Source organism: Haliotis asinina, chromosome 16, assembly GCF_037392515.1.
Source record: "Haliotis asinina isolate JCU_RB_2024 chromosome 16, JCU_Hal_asi_v2, whole genome shotgun sequence".
NCBI classification, from domain to species: Eukaryota; Metazoa; Mollusca; class Gastropoda; order Lepetellida; family Haliotidae; genus Haliotis; species Haliotis asinina.
In genome coordinates, this window is record NC_090295.1 from 23,621,754 (window position 1) to 23,645,387 (window position 23,634).

A 23,634-nucleotide genomic window follows, 5' to 3' on the forward strand; every position below is an offset into this window, starting at 1 on the left:
ATCCTTGCATGAAACAGCCAAGTAGGTCTCAGTTATAATGTGCTTGTTAGTCTAATTCAAATCCTGCGCTTTTGGTATTTAGTTTGTGATTCCCGAAATGCTTCCAGGATGGACAGATGTCAAGGAACCATTAATTATTGAAAACAGTCAACTTACAAAATGATTGTTTATTGGTTGTGTTTCTTTTGTGGACCACTGCAATAGATAGTGTCCACGGTCCCATTTCCCAAAACAGTCTCAGCGCTACAGCTGTCATAAGTCTACAATATAGCAAAGGAGATACGATAGTCGCTGGGCTACGACAGCTTTCTGAAACATTACCGAGAACATCCTCAGTCCTAGAGCTAAGACTGTCATAAGTTGCATACCTCGACAGACCTACAATATTTCTAGCATTGAGGCATTTCTATGTACAGGGTCATCGATTTGAGCCTTGTTCCACAAAGTGGTCTTAATGCTAAGATAATCGTAGCTCTCACACTTTAATGTACGCTTATGACCATCTTAGTAATATGATCTCAAAGGGTCCTGGATCCACCCTACATGCGTTCAGTTATAAATGAAATGAAATTGATTATTTTCATAATTATTATGCAGCAGGTAGACAAAGGAGAGGCTGTTGATTACAATTCGAAATGAAATTAATATATTTATATATGAGTTTATTATGATAAATTGCATGAGCATGTGAGTTTTAGCCAGTCATAATAGTCTTTTAGAACTGTTGGATATTAATATGTCTGATCAAATATTTGTTTTCACACAAAAGCCATAAATTTGAAATCCCAGCAAGGTACTGTAATTTATTCATCAAATCTGAAATAGTCCTGTTCCAAGTTAGTCCCATGTTTTACTAAACGTAGATGATTAGTTATCAGTAATACTCCAGATTAACAAGAATACTGTGTATTTCAAACTGAATTCATTGTTTCACTTTACTAATTTGAATTAAATTAATTCATTGCAAAGTTAAAATGACTCATTTAAACAGAATTAATTGTTTTAAGTAACAGTATGTTTACAAGACTTAGATTGACATTGAATGTAAGGTAAAAGGAACTCTATGTGGTACTTTGTCAAAGATTCAAGATGCCAGGGGTTGAAAATCTCTCACAAATATTGGACTTTGGAAAACCTCTCATAAGTATTAGACTCTGACATGTTACATATTTACATGTCTTTTCTCGTGCATTCTTCTCATTTGATGTAAGGTTATGAATGCAAAGCTTTGAGCATCAAATATTCTTTTTGGATCAAATTTTAGAAGTGTCAGTCATGTTATTCTTGAAAAAAAAAAATATGAAAAATTAGTACGAAGGGAATTTATGATGAGACCATTATAAATAGTATACTTCACTGTTGTTTTTTTTCGAAAATGCATATTTGGACATATCCACAAAATATTTGCCAAAAATTAATCATTCTCAATTGTCTCTCAAGACATGATTTTGGGCTCAAATGAAAACAAACAAATGTGCAAGACAGTTTTTTTCACCCCTGGCAAAACATATGAAACGTGTATTCTTTGCAAAAGAAATAATTGTTGTTGTTTAAAGATTTAATGTAATAGTATAACGGAGGTTCCATGGAGAGGATATCTAATCATTGTAAAATGACAGTAAGTGTTGCAGCTAGGTTGTGACTAGATGGTTTAGACATGTAGTCAGGACATAGATGTACAGCCATGTTATTACCTCATGACTGTTGGTGGTAATTTCTGTCAGTTTCCTCGAGACAATGATAAGCAATGATGGAGAGGTGAGGACTGCATGTTGATGTTGTGTAGAAACTTCTGTTTTCTTTTCGACAATGCATCAGACTGTATTGCTTGTTTCAGACACTGAAATCTTTTTTTGTGTGTGTGTCATGCCCTGACACAATAAACATATTTTCAGTTTCTTTTCCTTGATTCTGATAAAAGTCTCTGGAGTTGCCCTGTTTAACAAAATGATTTTAATGCTATGATGATCGTAAGCTACCGAAAAAGGGAGTTATGATCATATTTGCGTTTAGATTGCTTTCTATGAGTGTGTTTTACAAAGGTACAAGCTTAATTGTCATAAATCATTATAAGAGTATTGAAGAACACAGTGTACAATGGTTGTGTTAAAAGGGCTCAGCTGTCCATCAGATGATATATGGAGTGTTCAGTTTATCTTGAAATAGATCCATGAAAATCACAAACCTTTTAGTTTACAAAACATTTGAACTCCATCTGAAACAAGCTATACTGACAGTATGTACTCTATGCTATGTTTCAATTTGTCTGGCATGGAAGCAGTTTGTTCTACATAGGGAATGTTTTAGTTTGGGGTTTTAATTTACTAGTCAGCAGTTTTGTTTCTAGCCCCTTTGCTTAGTTCACATTGCATAGAATATTCTTCTGCACATGGTCTGTCGTTTATTTTTTGACGTTCTGTGGGATGATAGCTGAGACTTTGTTTGAAACAGATTGGTTGTAAAAAATGTGTTCGTGTATGATTTTTTGTTAAAATGTTTATGAAATGTTAAATTGTTTTTTTAAAAGTTGAAAGAAAATCTGAATGATAATAGTATTTGAGATCTAAGTTTCTTCTTTTGTCATCTTCATATGAGAATAGCTTTTTCATTCTAATTCCACAATGAACCTTTCCTTTCAGACTTCTGAAAACAACCAAAATGATATGTTATTAAGATCAAGAAATGTTTCTTAAGAAAGCATTTGAGAATTTAACCCTGAATTAATGTGATGTGAAACCAGGAATCATATGTTGGTATTTTCTTTACAATCGATGAGGATTAGGAACAAATTCTCAGCTGTGGCTGTTCTTAGAAATATTTTGGTTACTTCTTTAAAACTAAGCACCATGCAGCTGTAATCACTCATCTCATACATCTATCTGTCATGTGTTCTACCATCCACCACTATCATCACTCGTCATGCATTTGTCATGTGACCTGCCACCTATCACTGTCATGACTCATGTCATACATCTGTCAGTCATGTGTTCTACCATCCACAACTATCATACATCTGTCTGTCATGTAGCCTGCTGCATGTCATTCCCCTCCCTTATGTCATCCAACTGGTCATGTGATTACCCACGAGTCTTGCCACTGGCTGGAAACATTGCAAAGGCTCATGAAGACTGGGTTTGTCTTCAAGCAAAGAGCACTTGTCACAAATGGATCTTAATTGATTCATTTGATATGATTTACAGTTACACTTTTCTTGAAAGTTTTTACTCTATTCTTTTTGTAATCACTGTAACTATTACCAAGGACAGTATACTGAATATGTATTAATGGATTCTTTGTTCTATTTCATGTTCACTACCTGATCAAGTTTCATTTCCTGTCACAATCAGGGGGGATAATCACTTGGATCATGCACAATTCATTTCATTTGTATATTTGTTATTTGTAATATTTCTGGGTTTAAAGATAAATAACATTTAACGATTCTTTTACAAAAGAGTCAAGAAAACACACACAAAAATTGCAAATTTTCTTCTTCTTTTTTTGTAATTTGGACAACATATCTAGTACTTATAGAAATGATTTGTCAATTGAGTTAATCATATTTTGACTGAAATAGAAATTATTGAATTTTAATTTTTAGCATTTGGCCATATCTAGCATACCTTTAAACCAGGAAATAAAGACTGCCCTTCATTTTCATGACCTTGTACAAGATGCATTAAGTTCATTGCAAATCTAATTCTGATTTTGCACAAGCAGTATGGCATGGGGAAATTTTAACTGGCTATTATTATTGGAACAAATATATTGAAGAAGAAGCTTTATACTAGCTAATTTATTTTCAGGAAAAGAATAGTTCGTAGGAGAGAAAGAAACTCACAGGTCATAAGCATTGCATAATCATTCATAACATGATTTTGATACATTCTCTCCACCCCACTCTTGTAAATTCTTGCTGGTGTATGTTAAACTGGAGGATATTTCAGGCTAACTAAGCTATGCATGATATACCAATATATATACAAATATATATGTGTGCACATATATAATACTAATCATCATTATTCATGAATTGTACATGTTTATCATTTTCAGTATCATTCATTTTTCTTGTTCACCATCTGTTTGATTTTCTGTTGGTTGTTGTCTTGGGGATTTTTATGTATTGTATAACAAGTTTTTTCTGAATTCATTACTGAAGGTATAGCTTCTTACAATTTTGGATTGGTTGTTTCTGACATTTGTCAATTATTGGTAGAATTCATATCCTTCTTGGAGATAATGGTATCTATTGACATCCTTTCTTCTATTCAACATATTCCTTGACATCCATTTCTAATTAACAATGTCACTTTTATGTCACACACTCATTGTCATTACACAACCATTTTCCCCCTGAATGAATGTCTACAATACCTTGAGATGATGGCAGCCGTACAATGTTAGTGACCTTTTTCTGAATCTGAACTAATATGCTGTCACAACAAGGAGGCAAAAAGGTCTATAACCAGTCTGAAAGTTCCTGCAGTTGTGTATCAGGTAGCCTATGATCTCATAGTTAAAGTGTTGGCATATCACAGTGAATTGATTCTCCCCATAGGTAAAGTGTGTGAAACCAACTTACAGTGCCCCCCAACCGTGATATTGCTGGAATATTACTACAAGTTGTGTAGAACTAAACTCACTCTCTTCGTAACGCCCGTGTGTAGGCCTGAAAATACCCATAACTGCACATATTAATATGTTTTAATGTGCATTGTTATTTAGAGAAAATGATTTCCTGTTTCAAGAAGACAAAGGGATTGGGGATAACAGTACCTCTTCCTTTGTAGAATTTCCTTGTATCTATTTTCAAAAACGTTTAAGTTTCATTGATGTTAAAACATTTTATTTATTGTATGGTGTTAATAAGAGGCACTCGGTTCCATGACCTTGACCTCACTACATGGTCGTAATGATGCAATAAGTGACAAGGAGCTGGGAGATCTTTCGTATCATCCCCACAAAGTTCATTTGCAGCAGCCATTGACAGTACCTAATCTCCATTTCGGTTGACTCATCCTCCATTTTTACTGTCCCCCCATTATTGCTGAAATATTGCTAAAATCGTTGTAAAACTGAACTCTGAAGTCCTGGAATCACGGTCATGACATACAAATGCATATCATTGAGTAACCTTGATATATCTGCATCATGCATGACGTGTATACTAGTTGTCATCATCTTCATCACATGATCTGTATCATCAACATTTTAGAAATGCAGCACAGCATCTAGTAGCTACCAGCCTGCTCAGGTCGACCTGTCCGACGACGCCTTGACATTTTCTACACAGTAGCATGCATTCTTTACTTTAAAGTTCTCATATCCCTGGATATATATCTATGTCAGTTTGTGTTGTTTTGACTGATCGACGGGGAACATTACAGGTTACACTCTGCATTTTTCTTATTTATTTACAGATTGTCAGCATCAAGGTGTAAATTTGAACATGGCCACCTCCAATTTACCTTGGTCAAATTTTTTACTTCATCAACCTCAGACACATATACTGATAGTGATATCTTACAATTTCGTCCAACTCTGGGTGGTGGTGTAGCCTAAGCATTCAGTCGTCATGCTGAAGACCCATGTTCTATTCTCCACATGGGTACAATGTGTTAAGCCCATTTCTGGTGTTCCCCACTGTGATACTGCTTGGATATTGCTGAAAGCGGTGTAAAACCAAACTCACTCAGTAGTGACTGCACGAGACTCTGACAGACTTTTTTCCCGACTCAAATTATAGTTCTTTGTTAGCGACATGCTTGAGTGTTTGTTCCATTCACAGTTTATTGAGGCACAATGTCCGTCCAACAAAAACTATCTCACAATTTTTTGACATCTTCAACTTGCACACTCAAGCTCCAAGGGAGATAATCTCCGAGTCCCAAGGGAGATAACCCAATCCTTTCCATTACCCTTTCCTCAATGATTCAGTCAAACATTCTCTCAGTGCCATCTCTGCTGCACAACTTAATGGAGGGTAATTACTACCTTTGTCTGACTTGGTAAATGTCAGTTTTCTTCTTGTATGTATGTCTATGAGTATTCAAGTAGGTCCATTCAGTGGCTGGTTGTACATCAGGATTACAAGGTTGGGATTGTCATTACAATATCATCCTTATCAAGAGGTCATATTCCATTCTCAAATAACACCATGCTTTGAGAATGCTGTTGAATTGTACCCCGTGGCAACAGCGCTGTTTTGATGATATTAATCAGCAGTTGATACTAAGTGTTGATAGCTTTTCCATATTTTGGGCCTGCAACTTCAGCTCTAGTTCAGATATTTTACTGAAGATAATGTTTAACTTCTTTTGTCATGTAAAATATCAAGGATGATAAAATTATGGGAATTTGAATGGGAAGGAATTATATGTTTCAACAATGTTCAAATATTTTTGGTATTTTTATAAATAGTTTTATAGTAACTGATGTTTTTCATTTTTCACACTAAAACATCCTTGATATTTTTAGAGTGATTGTTTTTAAACTTTTTACTTTGAAATTATGACTGACAACTAAGAATCAACAATGTCATCTTTAATTGTATATAGGATCTGATTATGATTATGATGTGAGAGCATGAATAATGTTTTAGGAGTAAACATGGCACTTACAGTAAATTAGATAGAACTTTGATAGCATGGTAATGTTAGTTAACCTGGTAAAGTATTAAATGTTATTTTCATACTGCATCACAGCCACAGCTTGTTAATGAGATGGAATAGAGATGCTCATATCTGTTAGTCTTAGATAAATTTTGCGAAAATTGTGATCTTTAAATAATTGTTTATTCTTAAATAATCTTGATACTCAGTGTGATAAAATGTGTTCCATACATGTATATTGAATATCATCTGATCTGATCTTGTTGTTTAATCTGAGTCTATGTTTTGTTTCTTCAGGGAGAAGAATTGCGAAGAGATAGACATGCTGCAGAGAATATTTTCAACAGAGGTAAACATGACTAAAGAATTTACCCAAACTATTATATTCACTTTTGGGAGACGACATGAAGGTTGCATCCCTCTGTTGTAACAGGATATGCTGATCATAAACTGCTCCATGGTTAACACTGTACCCATGGTGTGATTATTTGGTTCTGTTAATGGATAAACTCCAACTTGCTGTGATTTAACTAAAAAACTGTTTAAGTTCATTTTCACACTCATGTTAGCATGACAACATCAATAAGCCATGATTGCACTCAGTTATCTTCAACACTTAACACGTTACAGGCTGGGTAGTTTGTTGTAGGTTGTTGAGATAAGAGTGACAAAACCTATTTAAAATCTTGTCATGGGGCAGCCTAATAGTTAACAACGTGCTGGATACCTGGGTTCATTTCTATAGATGGGTACAATGTGTGAAGCCCATTTCTGGTGTCTTCTATCATGATGTTGCTGGAATATCACTAAAGGCAGCATTTAAGTTCTTCTCTCTTTAAGGAAATCAGTTGAAAGAGAAACAAGTTGTACAGGTTTGACTGTTTGATGAGCAAATGTTTAAGAGTCATTATAAAATATTAATGATGCATTAGATGTTTGTGAAAAGTCAAGTCAGTTTCTTCTCATAGTTTAGACTAGGCTTGATAGTCACCAGTCATCATCATCATCATCATCATCATCATCATCATCATCATCATCATCATCACTTCTGCTGCTTATTGAGGTAGTGGCATGGCCGAGTGGTTAAAGTGTTTACTTATCATGCTGAAGATCCTGGTTTGATTCTCTACATGGGCACATTGTGTGAATCCCATTTCTGGTATCCTCTGCTGTGATATTGCTAGAACAATGCTGAAAGCAGCATAAATGAATGTCACTCACTGCTGTTATGATTCCTGTCCGTTGATATTATCATCATTAATGTGTTTTTCTCTACAGGTGAGTGTGGCTGAGTGTATGAAAGCATTAGAACTGACCAAGTGGGACATGCAGAAAACCATCAAGTACATCAAAATGAAGCAGCTTCTAAGCCTGCAGCTTGCAGACGTACATCGATGTAAAGCTGCGCTGATGATCTCATCGTGGGATGTCCCCCGGGCTGCCGACTTCCTACTAACTCACCCACTACCTAGTCCAGAGAGTCTTGACATTTGACCTTCACCCCATGTTGGAGTTAACGAGTTAATAAGTGTTGCAATCCTGTTGGATTTAAGGAATTAATTATGTGTGACTTGCATCTTGCGCCAACTATTTCGTAAGTGATCTGATTAATGTGAAGGCGATTCCTTTCGGATAGAGAAATATATCAGGACAATCGTTCTTCCATTGTACTGCACGGATTATGCATCACCAAAACCACACAAGTTAATCCTTCTGTTTCGAGAAGAATGAGTATTCCTTGGAAGGATAAACACGTAGTGGCTGTTGTCAAGACTGATACATCCCAAGGAGGATCAGGGATGGAAGTGTCAGCAATTGACATCCAAGATGAAGAAGACATTCATAAGAGGACCCACCCAAAAATACTTTTACCGCATTGTCAACGTCCTCTGTGCTGAAGTTCAGATCAGATACACTACCATTAATGAAAATGTCAAACATGTGCTGCTATAAGGCATTAACAAACTTAATATGTGAATGTGTTTTAAATATTTCTGATTAACAGTTTTATGAAATTTAACATCGCTGCTACAGCAGAAGTTAGATTTTCCGGTAACTGTTGGTTAATACATGGGTGAAAACAACATAGTGCTTATATATAGTTCTCGCTCACTCGCAAAGTTCCTGATATAGAACTTCATCGTGCACATTCTGCAAAAAACGGAATTATACAGGAATTGATTCACCATCAACACTTTTCATCAACATGCTTGCTACGTACTGTAAAGTCAGCATCACAGATGGAATCGACATCACTCTGGTGGAAACTGCATTAAAAGTGCTTCTGTCTTTGAAAAATGGTAATTGGCATTATGACAATGGCACAGTTCCATCTTCAGTCTGACATCATCACCGGCACTGAGATCACGGTGAACTGTATGTTGACTGTCTTTCAAGTGTACTGCATCTATATTTCAAATCATGGTTATTGTGTGTAAACATACTAACAAGATTAAGACATCTATTATTCAATTTCTATCAACCTTTGACTTTCACAATTCCTCAGTTGATGAAATCAAGGTAATCGCTGTTGTCTTTTCACAATATGATATGATTTTATTTCAACTTTAATTAAGCAGATTCTGGAAAGGTTCATAGATTAGGAAATAAGTTATTCCAAAACATGTTCATTTTCATTTCTCATTCAGACTTTCAGTTATTGTGCAAGATATTGAAAAAGAAACATCTGAAAGCATGCATTCTTGCATCTGTTCTCAATAATTCTGAAACTCTTGCAAACCTTCTTAAAATTCCTTGATTCCAAATATTGACCTATTTGTGCCAAACATATGAATGGCATTAAACATGAAACAGTGTTCTTCCTACATCACTTCTATAAATGTTTTGCATGTTACAAGAAATGTTCTGAGTTGCATTAGATTGATGTTTATCATTAAATTTGTTGAAATAAAATGCATAAAATATATACAAGGTATTAAGACACCATTCTGACTTGTGTTGTAGATATGAAAGACATAGGATTTCCCCTCCTGTAACCTCCTAACATTTTTGTAAAATTTCTGTGCAGAACTGTATTTTATGTATATATAATTTGAAATGGTTTTCAAAACATGTATATTTTCCCGTATACCATAGACAATACACAGCTGCATGTACAGTAATTTATAATGGTGAATATTCAGTGTAAACAAGTTCGCTTCATATTTTGTAATATTGTTTATTAGACATATAGCCTAGAATTTTTAATACCAGGCATAAAATGCCTGTTTGTTTTGTTTGGTGCTAACACGTGGTGACCTATCGCCACTTTTCTAATCTCTGTATGTTTATTATTGTCTCCCTAAGAATGTATTTCTTTAAATTTCAAGTTCGTTTATCTGAGTTGTTTAAAAGAAATGCTTATAAACTCATACTTTGCCTCTCTCAGAAAAAAGGTCTAACCCTGTTCTTTATTCACAAGAAATAAGAACATCATAATTTAGTTAAAGCCTATATTTAAATTTTCAAAGTATTTCAAAATTAGTTTTGAATTTTTAAAAAGGTTACAAGTTAGGTTTGAATTTTCAAAAAATATCTTTGAAAACTATTTAACCATTGTTGTTAGATAAGACAAGTGTATATCACTTTCATAACAGTTAGTTTTGATTTAAATCTGTTCAAACATTTTGGCTTTTAGAAATAGCTGCCTTGGGTTCTAGATGTTGAGATCTCCGTAAAGCTATCTCATCGATCTCTGTCAGATGTCATTGGAAGTCCAGCATTTTGAACATGCATTCTTCCATGGTATTTGTGTATCAGTGGAAGGGATAAACAAATTATTGTTATTCGAAAAAACACACCATCCATATAAGGTGGTCATTTGGTTTAAGTGTTTGCTCAGCAGGCAGAAGACTGGGTTTGATTCCTCACATGGGCACATTCCTGGTGTTCTTGCTGTGATATGACTATCATATGTAAAACTCAGCATGAACTCAGTCTGGTTAACCGTTTGATGATCACTTTCCATCTCTTGCCTTAGAAGCTTAGTCTGCAATATCATATGGGACAGGTCATTTAATGTAGGGGGGTGGGGAGAGTGGCCTGAGAACTCTATCATACTTTGATGAAATTTTCTGTCGTATTATGTAACATTTTGTCATGAAGCATACCCCGTTTCCAGTAATAAGGGGTCTCATAGTTAACGCTTTTGCTCATTACACCAAGAAACAGGGTTCAATTCCCCACATGAGTATAATGTGTTAAGGATCTTTTTGGTGTCCCCCGCAGTGATATTGCTGGAATATTGCTGAAGGCGGAATGAAAGAAATGAAACTAAACTCACTCACTTTCCAATAATAAATGACCAGTCCCTAGATAATGTTCAAATTTAGAATTTTTTTCACATTTGAACAGCAGAATTTGGTCATTTTTTCACCTTGCTAGCCTCAATTGCTGTGATAATTGTAGTCTTTTTTGCTGTCAGTTTTTTTATGATCCTCCTTCCCCCAAATTTACTCATTCTTTCTCTCACTCTCACCTACTCCCCTACCCCTCTCTGCTATAATAAATAATCAGTCCTTTGACATTCATTACTGATGAATGTGATAAGGCTAAATAAAGTATAATAAGTTGCTAAACCCCTTCCATGATGTTCTTTCTGTTTGACACACAGAGGCAGTTGTGACCTTACAAGTGATAATTCTGAGTACCTGGAGAAAAACCTAACATTCAGAAGACATCTTCAAATATGTTCAAACTGCTGCAGTATCTAGTCACTTTTTGATACTTTTTTCATGTTGTTTCGTTAGCTTTGAGCATTTTTTGTTCTTTAAAGTTTTTGTTGTTGTGATCTCTTTCTGAATCAGTAGGACTTTAACAAACCGAAATCAACTGCTAAATGTCTTGTATCAGCATAATATTGAAAGTGCCATTCCTTTTTATAAACAATTTGACACAAAGGTCAGTATGGTTTCTCTTTTATTTTGCACAACCTAATTAACCTTTAAATTATTTTCGTCCTTCTGAGACATTTTAGAAACTGTTAAAACTGGGATGTTTCCAACTTCAAAATGTAATAGAATAAAAATGAAAAGCATTAAACATAAAGAAGGCATTATACTAGCATTTCTTGACATGGTATATATAAACGTGCTAATTCTTCAGTGTGAGCAAGAGTGTTTTTCAAGTTATTAGAAACATTTTCATCAGTAAGTGTAAGTGTTTCAGTAAGTGTAAACACTTTTTACTGTGAGTGTGTTTGAACTGTAAGAACAAGAATGGACATTCTAAAATGTTGCTCTAATCATTCATGGTAGTATATCCATATAAGATATAATTATGTGTCTTGCTTCAATAATTCTCTGATGATCTTCCAGTTTTTCAGTAACGTTTTTATATCAATCAGCCATGGTATTCGTGTATCTTTTGTTAATTGTTATATACATTTTTACTCTAAGTCACAACATATCTGAATGTTCTGCACTTGTTACTGTATTGTAAATGACAGTCACTTCATGTTCAGTGTGACGCTTTCCTTAAGGGCTCAGATCTGAAGTGTCGTCTATATCATGTACATTATCGAGGACTTGACAGCTTCAAAAAGATGCTCATTTCAGTTCTCAGAGGACATAATTTTGCATTTTTCCATTCAAATACCACCTTGCTCACATCAAAACAGTCTTGAAGATTTAATAACATTGTTTGTATTCTCCGAAATATTAAGGTGATGGTTACTGAATGAATACTGCATTAATATCTTTAGTAAAAAAGACTCATCAGTGTATTAAGACCTGCTTACATGAACATGATAATAAATATTTGTACAAAGCATTCTCACAGCATTCATGCTTGTACTAAATGTTATATTAGTTTAATGTTAATGTTATAATTGGGAGTTTGTTTTTTTTCTGATTTTTGTACTTTTTTCAAGAATATTAGAACATATTGAAGAGCTGTGACTACTCAACTGCCAAATAAGAATTATATGATATATCTGTTTTTCTAAGAGTTACAGTATGTCAATACATCCTATGAACAAGTAGTATTCATTTTGATTCTGAAACTGGAAATAGTACTTTAATCATTTAGCCATGATGATTAACATTGGCTTAGGTTAAGTGAATGATTTGTGACTAAATTTGTAATTTGTAATTTGTTTTGATATTATGAATGTTACATACACATTTGAATTCAGGTGGTTGAATTTTTTAGGTCAGTTTCTCATGATTGTTTGTGATTCACTAATGGTCTGAGCTATACACTGCTCAAATCTACATTCTTCAAGGAACACGTGAACGCTGTTGTACGAATGGTTTCCACAATGTTGCAGCTTTGTAAATACTTCCGCCAACTAGGTTCAGATCCTGCTGACAATAAAACACATTTACTACTGACTGGACTTTGTGCTGCTTTGTTCAAGTGACTTGTGTGTCATTCCAGTGGAATAATATCTGAGTCAATGTCAGTGTATGCTAGCTTGTATGTCAGAGAAGACCTTGGTAACACAGTTAACTAATGTTTACCATTCAAGTGGAGCCAACAGAAACAAAGGAAGTAGATGATACCAATGAAGCTCACAGGTAGTTGATGTGTACCACTTTAATAAAGCTCACAGGAATTTGATTTACCACTTTAATAAATCTCACAGGTGGTTAATGTTACCACTTAAATGTAGCTCACAGGTGGTTGATGTTACCACTTAAATAAACCTCACAGGTGGTTGATGTTACAACTTATACAAGTTAAATGAACCTCACAGGTAGTTGATGTTTACACTTAAAGCTCACAGGTAGTTGATGTTACCACTTTAATAAAGCTCACGGGTATTTGATTTGCCACTTAAATGTAGCTCACAGGTGGTTGATGTTGCCACCTAAATAAAGCTCACAGGTGGTTGATGTTACCACTTAAATAAAGCTCACAGGTGGTTGATGTTACCACTTTAATAAAGTTCACAGTTGGTTGATGTTACCACTTAAATAAAGCTCACAGGTAGTTGATGTTTCCACTTTAATAAAGCTCACAGGTGGTTGATGTTACCACTTAAATGTAGCTCACAGGTAGTTGATGTTTCCACTTTAATAAAGCTCACAGGTGGTTGATGTTTCCACTTTAATAAAGCTCACAGGAATTTGATTTAACACTTAAATAAAGCTCACAGGTGGTTGATTTACCACTGAAATATAGCTCAAAGGTTGTTGATGTTACCACTCAAAGCTCTCAGGTGGTTGATATTACCACTTAAATAAAGTTCACAGGTGGTTGATTTACCACTTAAACAAAGCCCACAGGTAGTTGATGTTACCACTTACATGAAGCTCACAGGTAGTTGATGTTACCACTTACATGAAGCTCACAGGTATTGATGTTACCACTTAAATGTAGGTCACAGGTAGTTGATGTTAGCACCTAAATATAACTCACATGTAGTTGATGTTACCACTTCAATAAATCCCATAGGTACTCTATGTTACCACTTACATGAAGCTCACAGGTAGTTGATGTTACCACTTACATTAAGCTGTCGGAAGCAGGTAGTTGATGTGACTAGCTATCCACCGCGTCAGGCTTCTATAGAAGTAACAGGAGAAATAACAACAGACAATATAAATTCTAATGTTTTATTAAAATATCACAGTCATAGTGTCAGATTGTAACAATATATGATTTACACTATCACAGCTTTCCTAAACGCACAGTATTCATTAATGTGTGTGTGATATTGCTTATAACATTTGATTTGTCGAAAAATAGTCCTATACGGCGAATCTGCAATCTTGAAACATCACAAGATGAACTCATTAAGCACTGGCAAGAAAATATGTGTATTCATAACTTACTGAATTGCACATGCTATCTTCTGTATGGAGATACCGGTTATAAAGCCATCTATATGGTGGACGGATGCATTTATATAACACACAGGAGGAATCAAGTAGGGAGGTGTACTACCAGAAATGGTGCTTTGTGCAATTTATATCAATGGAGAAAGAATTACCTTTCCTGTCTGCCATTTCGAATCCACTTTCATATTATACATATAAGTATAATACTTACATGCGGGACAGTCAGTCTCCGTTATATTCGAAACGGATTTCGTTCATCGTTGTAATCAAAACAGCAGTGAAAATTACATGAAGAAATCTCTGAAAATCATGTAGTTATTGCGTAGACATTCCAGCTCATATGTATTTTAGTTCCATTTTCTCCCGAGGACAGGAGTACACGAAAGTTCAGTTAAGACTTATTTTAGTGGTATGTGAGTTTTATATTTTCAGAGTTACCGCCCATTGGTTTGCGATGGGTAATCCCCTCCTATCCCATCGGTAGCACGACCGCTCGAAGAAGTTACACACATATATTTATTGTTTGTTGTTTGCAGAGTATCAGTACTTTACTATAAGACGAATTCATGTAAAATAGTTTAAAGTGCATTGTCTTTGACAGAGCAAGGGTTGAGATCAAATAATATCAAACATGGCTACAAAAATATTAAATACATTAATGAATAAATACAAGTTGTCATGATTTTGTCCCACATGTATATGAATAGATATGAATAAATAATCAGAAATGGTGATGACAGTACACACAAATTTATATTTATAGTTCAACGGGGTGGTTCGCAGAAGACATTACAGAGCACAATTATCATCAGATGAACTGAATGCACGTATAGGAAGCGAACAGAGGATAAATTTTAATTAAAATTCAACCTGTGTTTTCCGGGGATAATGTTTCAAATATATATTTGTGATACACGTTTTGAAAAAAAGCACTATCACCATCATTAATGACCAGCTGTTGTGGTAACTTGTTAAAGCATGAAATGTTTCATTCAAACATCTCGTTTGGATAATATACACCTCGAATCATAGGCTTCTGGCTTGTCCAAGGGACGCAACTCTCTGACCAACTAACACTTTGGACGCATGGGCCTCTCGAAATTGAAAACCGCTCTATTTGCATATTTACAAATTCTTATGAGTAGATGGTGTTCACAACGGCTTAAGAATACCACTAAGTGACAATGAACATGAGATTAAACGTGCCTTTCGATACACACATACATATTTCATACATAAATCGATGAAAACATATTTACAAACACTTTGATAACAATATATTACACTTCTAAGAAAACATCTTTACGATATGTGACGAACTCTATACAGCAGTACATGAAGTAGGCACGAGAGATGAAGTATTTATGTTACGGTAAGGCATGTTTTACGTACGAATGAATGAGATCATATAGATTTAATTTATTCCTGAAAATATGTTGGGAAATAATTTAAAAGTGGAATGTGGTAATCAGTGCGTCTGTGCAAGGGCCACATTGAACATCATGTGCTATATCACAACTCCTGACTTGTGTACATTTGACATCATCAAAGTCCACTTCATGTACCATAAATCCTTGAGTAGACCTTAAACGTACATGCAAACATGGTCTGACAGACCCGGAAGGCATGGATAGATGGGTCAAAATCCCTTAAACACGTTCCTTCAGGGGCTCACTGAAGTGACAGTATAATACAAATACAAACCAAGTTTTATTCAAATCACGTATCCGGTCTTAGAATTAACAGTGTTTCCGAAATTAAAAATAGAGGCATGCATTGAACAGATGTCTCTGAAATAAATAAAAGGCACCGATTCAAGGATTTACGGTAGGTTGAAAATCAAATTTCTACTTGTATTTGAAACACATAATCATGAAGCACGACAAAGCTTGTGTCTACTAGCTGCTACTGAAGGCACTTTACTATGTACAACACCTAAGGCACCAGCTGGCTTTTGTATGCAGTCAAATACAGTGCTGTAAAATAGAAATATTGAATTTCGGTGTACAAAATTCCTGCATTCTTATCTCAAGACAACCAACGCGAAAGACCATTCATCTTTGGGCGGATTTTGTTATGGCAATTGTGAGGATGACACTCGTGGTTTCTCTTTTCAGATTTAGTTTCATTTGGTGTCTTTGGTGTTCCAAAATCTCCAAGATGGCATGACTTTGTTCTGACTTTGAGATGGTGTTTTTTTTGGGGGGGCATGTTGGGACTGTTCTGTCACTTAGGTTATGGAAGCCGGAAACGTAACGGTTTTGTCGTTACAAACTTGTATTAGTCAGAAGCAAGCCGAATACCGAGTTGTGCTCCACTCGTGGCCACTTTGGCTTCCGTGTAAGCACAAAAGGGCACAGCTAAAGGAACCGGTACCGCGGATTTTTCTCCATAAGCCATATTTCTTGACGATAGCACATATGATTTATCGGACGTAGCTGACATGCAGTATTACTGGACACATTCTTTGTGTCTTGGGTTTGTTTTTAGGTAAAAGTAGAAATTATGTAAAGTGACCATAGTTCCTCAAGGCATCTTTGACCTAAGTTCTTGAAGTCTTGAAGAATTCTGATTGGTTCCTTACATTTCCAAACATTACAGTCGTTAACGGGGGCACATATGTTCTTGCAAGTGGAGAAACTGGTCCACTGGTGACGAATGGTATTCATGTATATTGACAAATTCCACTAACACTAAATGTAACGACTACGGGGACGCCATCAATTTACCTACGGGCATGCCACAGCTGTGAGCCGAAATATAGCTCTGGGCCCACTTGCACAAAGCGATCTTAGCGCTACAATGATTGTAACTCCCATTCTCAATATAGGCTTAAAATAGTCGAAGATGTGGATGTGCATGTGGGTCGTGACTCCTGCTTGTGGGGTGATCTGCAGAAGCGAACTACTAGGACAATTAAAGCAAACCTACATTTACAGCATTGCGATTTTAACAAGCATCCTCCTCACGTTATGTTCTGGTCCCGTTTACAAAACACATTTAGCTGAAAGTCCAACCGATATTTAGCGCCAGCTTAGGTTAGCTGGAGGGCCAAAACCATGTTATGGCACAGATTGTGTAAGTTAGTTTAACATGCATGTAATGGTATTCAGTGAATGAGTTGTTTTACGCCGCTTTTAGCAACATCTAAGCAATATCACGGCGAGGGACACCAGAGATGGGCTTCACACCGTACCCGTGTGGGAAATCGAATCCGGAGATTCGCGAACACTTTTCTGAAAGGTACGAGTGAAGAAGGTTTATACATTATGTTGTTAAGAAAGCCGAGAACGCTCCTGGGAATATTCGTTTGTGTTCCTTGAGCGTACACATCTGTCGGAGTGTTCTGTCAGGACAGAGCTCGACTCAAACGGACAAAAGACGTTATGCATGGTGCCCGTAGGGTGCACTTGGTCATGCACGCCATGTCCCCTAGAATGTTTAAAGTTGGGCTTAATAGATGGGTTTAATTTTCTAGATAAACATTCATCGATGATTTTGATGACTGGAAGAGGTTTCTTTAGTGTTTGTTTATCAATGCAGATGAACTAAGAAGAAACTATACCTATATAAATATTGGTCGCAAAATCCTCATGCTGAGAAATGCCCTCGAATACCATTTCAGGGTACAAAGATTATCCCCATATTTCTCCCTGCCAAGGAGAAATGTATTCATGACTTATATATGTAACACCCCGTTATCTGTGTCGTGTGATAGTGTAATTTTTCAAGGTATGACTCGTCATTTATACTGGCAGCACTGACAGTAGTAATTTCTGGGGATAGATTGGCACATGACAGGATTTTACAGGGAACAAAGTGACTGAGGCAAGACCATAGTGTCAAGTGAATGCCTTTGTGGAACCGACCCATGATTTACGCGGCGGTAGTGTGTGAACACGATCTTGAAGAAACGTAAGGCTTAACTCTCATGACAATCTTCTCACTGGTACCTCTTGTAGTATGGGTGGTGTTGACCGTAATAATAAGGATTGGGGTAGTGTGTGGGGTAGTACGGGTGGCGGCGGTATGGGTAGTAGTGGGACTTGTAGTAGCTCTGGTCGAACTGGACGTCGGCCTTTGTTACAGCCCATTGCATGATGCCCAGATGATTCTTCAGGTCGTTCTTGCCGACACTGGAAGCAGAACTGAAGACGAAAAGATCGTCGGCGGAAAACACGACTGAGTTGACTGCGCCGGAGTATACCTTTGTGCCTCTGTACTCGCTCTGAAACATGGCAATTTGTAATTAAGCTATACGACGTCTCTGGAACAGTTGGTTTTATCGTTGGTGAGTCAATATTATTACACAGAGCGGACCCGTGAAGATCCGGGTTAGAACTGATCTTCAGTAAACCATTCTTGTCATGAGAGTAGAATAACGGAACAGTAAGGGTATTCCGTACGTATACAATAAAGATGAACTTACTAAGAAAAGCGTAATCCCAAATATGACATATGTTACAATAAAGAAGAAGTTGACATCCACAACATTTTGTATTATATTAGAATACCAAATTCTACATGCATCTCAAGAACCTCATACTCCGACAAGCTAAAACAACCCCCAACATTAAAATGGTTAATTATGTTTAAGTTGAGTGCGCAAACGATTCAAAGTATATAATAGTTTAAATAAAGCAGTGAAAGTCGGTAAATAAGTGTGTACATGGCGAACGCTGACATCAGCCAGGTGTTCTGTAAGAAGCTTATAATATATATACGTTTCCTACCTCTGAGGTGGGACATGGGAATTTGAAGAGCCTCAGTCTCCCCATACTGTCTCCTGTCACAAGTAAATCCCTTTCTCGGCCGTTTGAGCGATCAACTGCCTTGATTGTCTCCCCTGGGTCCAGGTGCTGCCACGGTCCTGGATCAGAGGAAGCGACACGTACGATAATTACGTTAAAGAAGTTTAATTAACGAAGATTTACAAATCACAAAATGCATCAGATTACAGTGTAAATTAAGACATCAGAGAACTCGACATTCGCTTCGTTTTACTCTTTCCAATTATTTACAGCAACATAAAATGGAGTTACCCATCAGACTGAGTGACTGTGGGTGAATTTGTTTTTACGCCGCTTTTAGCAATGTTTTATCAATATCGTGGCGTTTTGGGTTATTCATATCCAGAAGCATAAAGTAACCAAATACCTCGCCCGTAGTTCAGTGAAAACAGCAAGACTGTGTGCTTGAGGTGTATTTGAAATTTACTATCTTTCAGGTTTTTCTGACATGTTATTGTATTTACTCAATTTGTTTAACTATACATATGCTATGCCATGTATATACTATACATGTATATTCTAGTACTAATCAGAGAGGACAGCTTACCGAGTGTCGGGTGTGACACCAGGGCTTTGTGGGTTACCCATTCGACATCCCTCACTTTGTGGCCTGGTATAAGCTTTGGTTTTTTGTCCACAGTCCCTGTGAGAGATTGAGAGATGATGTGAAATTGTTTTTATAGAACCCAAGAACACATTCAATATTTTCTTCTGTATCATTTACAGTATCCGATTCCATTTGAACCATTTATCGACCATGCGACCTAGTAAACAATAGATTGACTTTGTATATTTAACCAGTAATGCTTGCTTGCTACTTACAGTAGAACAGCTGGAAATCTGTGGAAGATGTCTGCAGGAACTTGCAGTCAAGGGACCAATCAATGTTCGTCATCGACAGCCCCTGAACCTGCGACAGTGAACACGAGCGATAACGTACGTGCAGCCAATGTTGTTTCCGAGTGAGTGAGTTACGTTTTACGCCACACTCCGCAATATTCCAGCTGCATGGCGGCGGTCCGTAAATAATCAAGTCTGGACCAGACAATCCAGTGATCAACAGCATGAGCATCGATCTACACATTGGGGATACGATGGCATGTGTCAACCAAGTCAGTGAGCCTGACCACTCCCTCCTGTTACTCACCTCCTATGACAAGCATAGGTTACTGAAGATCAGTTCTAACCGGAATCTTCACGTGTATTGTTTCCTAGCACATTTTGATAACTGATAACACCATACGTTAGATTTCTGTGTATTATTCAATGTAATACACTATTTTCAGTTCACTGGAGAAATTTGCTATGCTGGAAGTGCGTTTGTCAAAAAGTATTTTAGGGACACAATCATGATTGGTGAGATTCAGTTAAAGCACCACAGTGACGGGTTTCTGAACAATATAGTGGAGTATGTACTGCCTGACAAGAATGAAATGAGCCACGACCTGACAAATGAGTCAGACCCAATTTGCATAGATGGGAAAATCCCCTAGAACACTCCATTTGAAGCCAGAGGTAAACAGGTTCTCATCTAAGGATGAAAAGGTTCTATTTCTTCTTGCGAATCGTGTCATGATGGTGTTTTGCTGAACTAAATTGTTCTAAGAGACACCTGTTAAACAGTAGCGGCATTGCACGGCCAGCGTGTATTGCACGTGCTTAATCGCCAATGTAACTGTAGCAACCAAGTGTATTCGTCGCGATTACTTGCCACGCCTGTTTGACTCAAACGTGGTCTCTGCGCTGGCTCATCTAATATTTGTCAAGCAGTAGTGTATAAAAAGCTAGTAATTTTCATTTTCTTCACACGGTTCGTATTAATATGAGGATTTCTTTCTACTCTGTCTTCGGGATGATAAACTATGGTTCGCCTTCAACATCCCTTTTCATTTATTTACAAAGTTGACAAGCAACGATCCGTGATTCAAATACGTAAGAAGTTTCATAAAATACAGTTTCCTCTTCAAATTTCCAACATGTTCATGTGAGTTAAAAGGTGGGGGGAACTAGTGGGTGGGATTTTAAGGTCGCTTTTAACAATAAATTCTTGCTGGGGGAGGAATGAACGAAAAGACGCATTTCTTGGACGGTTATTGCTTAGTGAAACCAACGAGAACCGGTATAAAACACTTAGAATCATACTTGGAGCGATAAGGGATTCAAACTCATGATCACTGGCTCCTGAAGTGTGCGGGGTGGGGGTGGAGGATGGGGTTGGGGATGGGGTGGGGTTGGGGTGGGTGAATGGTCAGCAATGCTGTTGCCATTCGTAAGCAAGGAACTGATAAACAATATTGGAAGAACAGACAAGGATGTTCTCTAAGATGATTAACAATAAAGTTAAACTACAGTGTGGAATGAAGCAACGTTTGACGAATATAACAATATCTGTTCTGCGGGTGAATAGTCGTATTTAACGATGGAAAATCGTACTCCCGGTAGGCAGGTCTACTGATATTGTCTATCAGGACCTTCATAGGAAGATGTACTAACGTGTGATGTGGCGTGAAGACGCCCAAGTGATCCCCTTTCCACAGAACAGATGTGCAAGTAGCCATCGTCAACAGCAATCGCCAGCCGCGCCCCGTCTGCAGTAACATCATCAGGATTAATGATGTAGTATATTCGTGACAACTGACAATCTGTAAACTCGCATTTCAACGATTTAAATAAAAATGGAATTATCATTCAGATAATGACGCCTCTCCGTGTTCATTAAATGTTTAAAAACATTTTGACCAACAGGGGTATAATGTCATCACTATTTCACACGTCAACGGAAGAATCGGAATCGTACATTCTGTTGCATTTAACAGAGATTCCCTATGAATAAGGAAATGGTGTCCTCACTTTTATCAAATCATTGCGCTTTTTTGTGCCAGTACTGCTGTACTGCACGCACCGAAAGTATAAAGATAGTCAATGTCATACTATTACTAAATTAGTTGTATGCAAAGCAGCACTTTTAGCCTTAAGGTTAAGTAATTATTCATTTCTAATCTGAACAAATGGACATGACAAGGAAGGTAATTTATAAGAAATGAGTCGACATGCAGACTTTCGACGTTCTGTGGCAATCTGGACATACCTGGAGAGAATGCCACACTGTTGACCTTCTTGGCGCCAATCACTATGGTATTTTCCTCTCGCCCTCTGTTGGAGTCGTTCAGGATGATGACTTTACCAGACTTTGTTCCCAAGGCAATCATTCGATCACGATGATCAACAGCCACTGCCGAGCATTTCTCCCCCTGTGCAAGAAAACCAAGGACATGAATATCAGATGAAATATATCATTGAAGCGATATAGACCAAGATAAGTTCAGAGGTTGTTGATGACAGACTGTAAGGGTTGTTTCCTCTGCCGTGCCATGTAAATGACGTGTGCGTATTATGAAATGATCACGAGTATAGGTTTCTCCTGACCAATCTAACACCTGGTGTATGTGTTACTGATTTGGTTGTCGCGACTGAGCACTAAAACACCTATGATTTCATGAATGTGAGAAAACAAATGTAATAAAATAGAGCTGAAAAACATTATTACGCATGAAATCGTGGTTAATATGACCACCAAAGACCTCAAACACCAAGCTTTAGCCTTAAGACCATCCGATCCACGCTGAAAACTACCCTTCTTAGGAACAGATGCAGCACTTTAGTCTCGCACAAAGGATCAGAATGCTGAATCTACTTGGGGACTAATTGGATTCTAGGCTACCTCTATCTTGGTCTTCCAGACTGGTATTCGTTGTGAGGCAGACCATTTGACCACCAAATCCTTCCCTGCAGTCACGAAGTAGTATTCCTTTGGTTTACCATGAGGGTTATATTCTTTAGGATGAGCAGTGATGAACACACTGTCACCGCTGTGACCCTGTTGGAAGGAAAAACGAAAAGATCAAAATGGATAGCTGCGCAAATCTATACAGTCACTTGTATTTTTATTGCGGTATTGGTCTTTGGGTTAAACATGACAAGACATGGGCAACATGAAAAGGGAGACAGTACCTTTGTGTTGAAAGCAGAAAATAAATTACACCTCATAATTTGTGGCTTGTCCAGTGACAGTAACTTTGGTCAAAGGGCAGCGGTTCAGCTCGTCTATGCATCGCACCCAGGATCAGACTTAGACAGGATACTACATATATAAACGAGCCATTCTAATGGACGATAGAAATCAGAACCATTTAGCAACCCACCAGTAGTGTTTAATCGAGTGTCAATGATACAAGTGCAAAGGACACAAAGGTTGAGCATGTCCATTCATCTCGCTCAGGGACAGACCAATTCAATAGGAGAATTGTATGAACTGGTCACTTAAAGACAGATCCATTTCACAGTTCATAATTTGTGCCTTGTCCAGTGTCATTTATACCGTTCAAGAGTAAAGGTTCGCATTTCAATGCATCTCACCCGGAAAGATATTTTGACCACAGGATAACT

The 23,634-nt window shown here is 37.0% G+C and overlaps 2 protein-coding genes across 11 annotated transcripts in view; one reads left to right on the forward strand and one right to left on the reverse strand.

Annotated features, from left to right (window-relative positions):
* The window catches only part of LOC137268015 (activated Cdc42 kinase-like), a 155,426-nt gene extending 142,480 nt beyond the window's left edge, over positions 1 to 12,946 (forward strand). For 9 of the 10 annotated variants that reach the window (XM_067802503.1, XM_067802502.1, XM_067802506.1 and 6 more), the window contains 2 exons: positions 6,912 to 6,963; positions 7,893 to 12,946. In XM_067802503.1, coding sequence (XP_067658604.1) covers positions 6,912 to 6,934 — 23 coding nt within the window. In that variant the 3' untranslated portion in view covers positions 6,935 to 6,963; positions 7,893 to 12,946. Of the gene's footprint in view, positions 1 to 3,806; positions 3,844 to 6,911; positions 6,964 to 7,892 lie in introns of those variants that run through there. The other variant, XM_067802500.1, reaches the window with a different exon arrangement.
* A 1,213-nt stretch (positions 12,947 to 14,159) lies between these two features.
* LOC137268713 (echinoderm microtubule-associated protein-like CG42247) overlaps positions 14,160 to 23,634 on the reverse strand; it is a 77,781-nt gene continuing 68,306 nt past the window's right edge. Inside the window, exons 27-33 of the mRNA XM_067803310.1 lie at positions 22,910 to 23,065; positions 22,277 to 22,439; positions 21,682 to 21,776; positions 20,011 to 20,098; positions 19,736 to 19,831; positions 19,132 to 19,268; positions 14,160 to 18,626 (exon numbers count right to left, since the gene is read on the reverse strand). Of these exons, the coding sequence (XP_067659411.1) occupies positions 18,342 to 18,626; positions 19,132 to 19,268; positions 19,736 to 19,831; positions 20,011 to 20,098; positions 21,682 to 21,776; positions 22,277 to 22,439; positions 22,910 to 23,065 (1,020 nt within the window). The 3' untranslated portion in view covers positions 14,160 to 18,341. The remainder of the gene's footprint in view (positions 18,627 to 19,131; positions 19,269 to 19,735; positions 19,832 to 20,010; positions 20,099 to 21,681; positions 21,777 to 22,276; positions 22,440 to 22,909; positions 23,066 to 23,634) is intronic.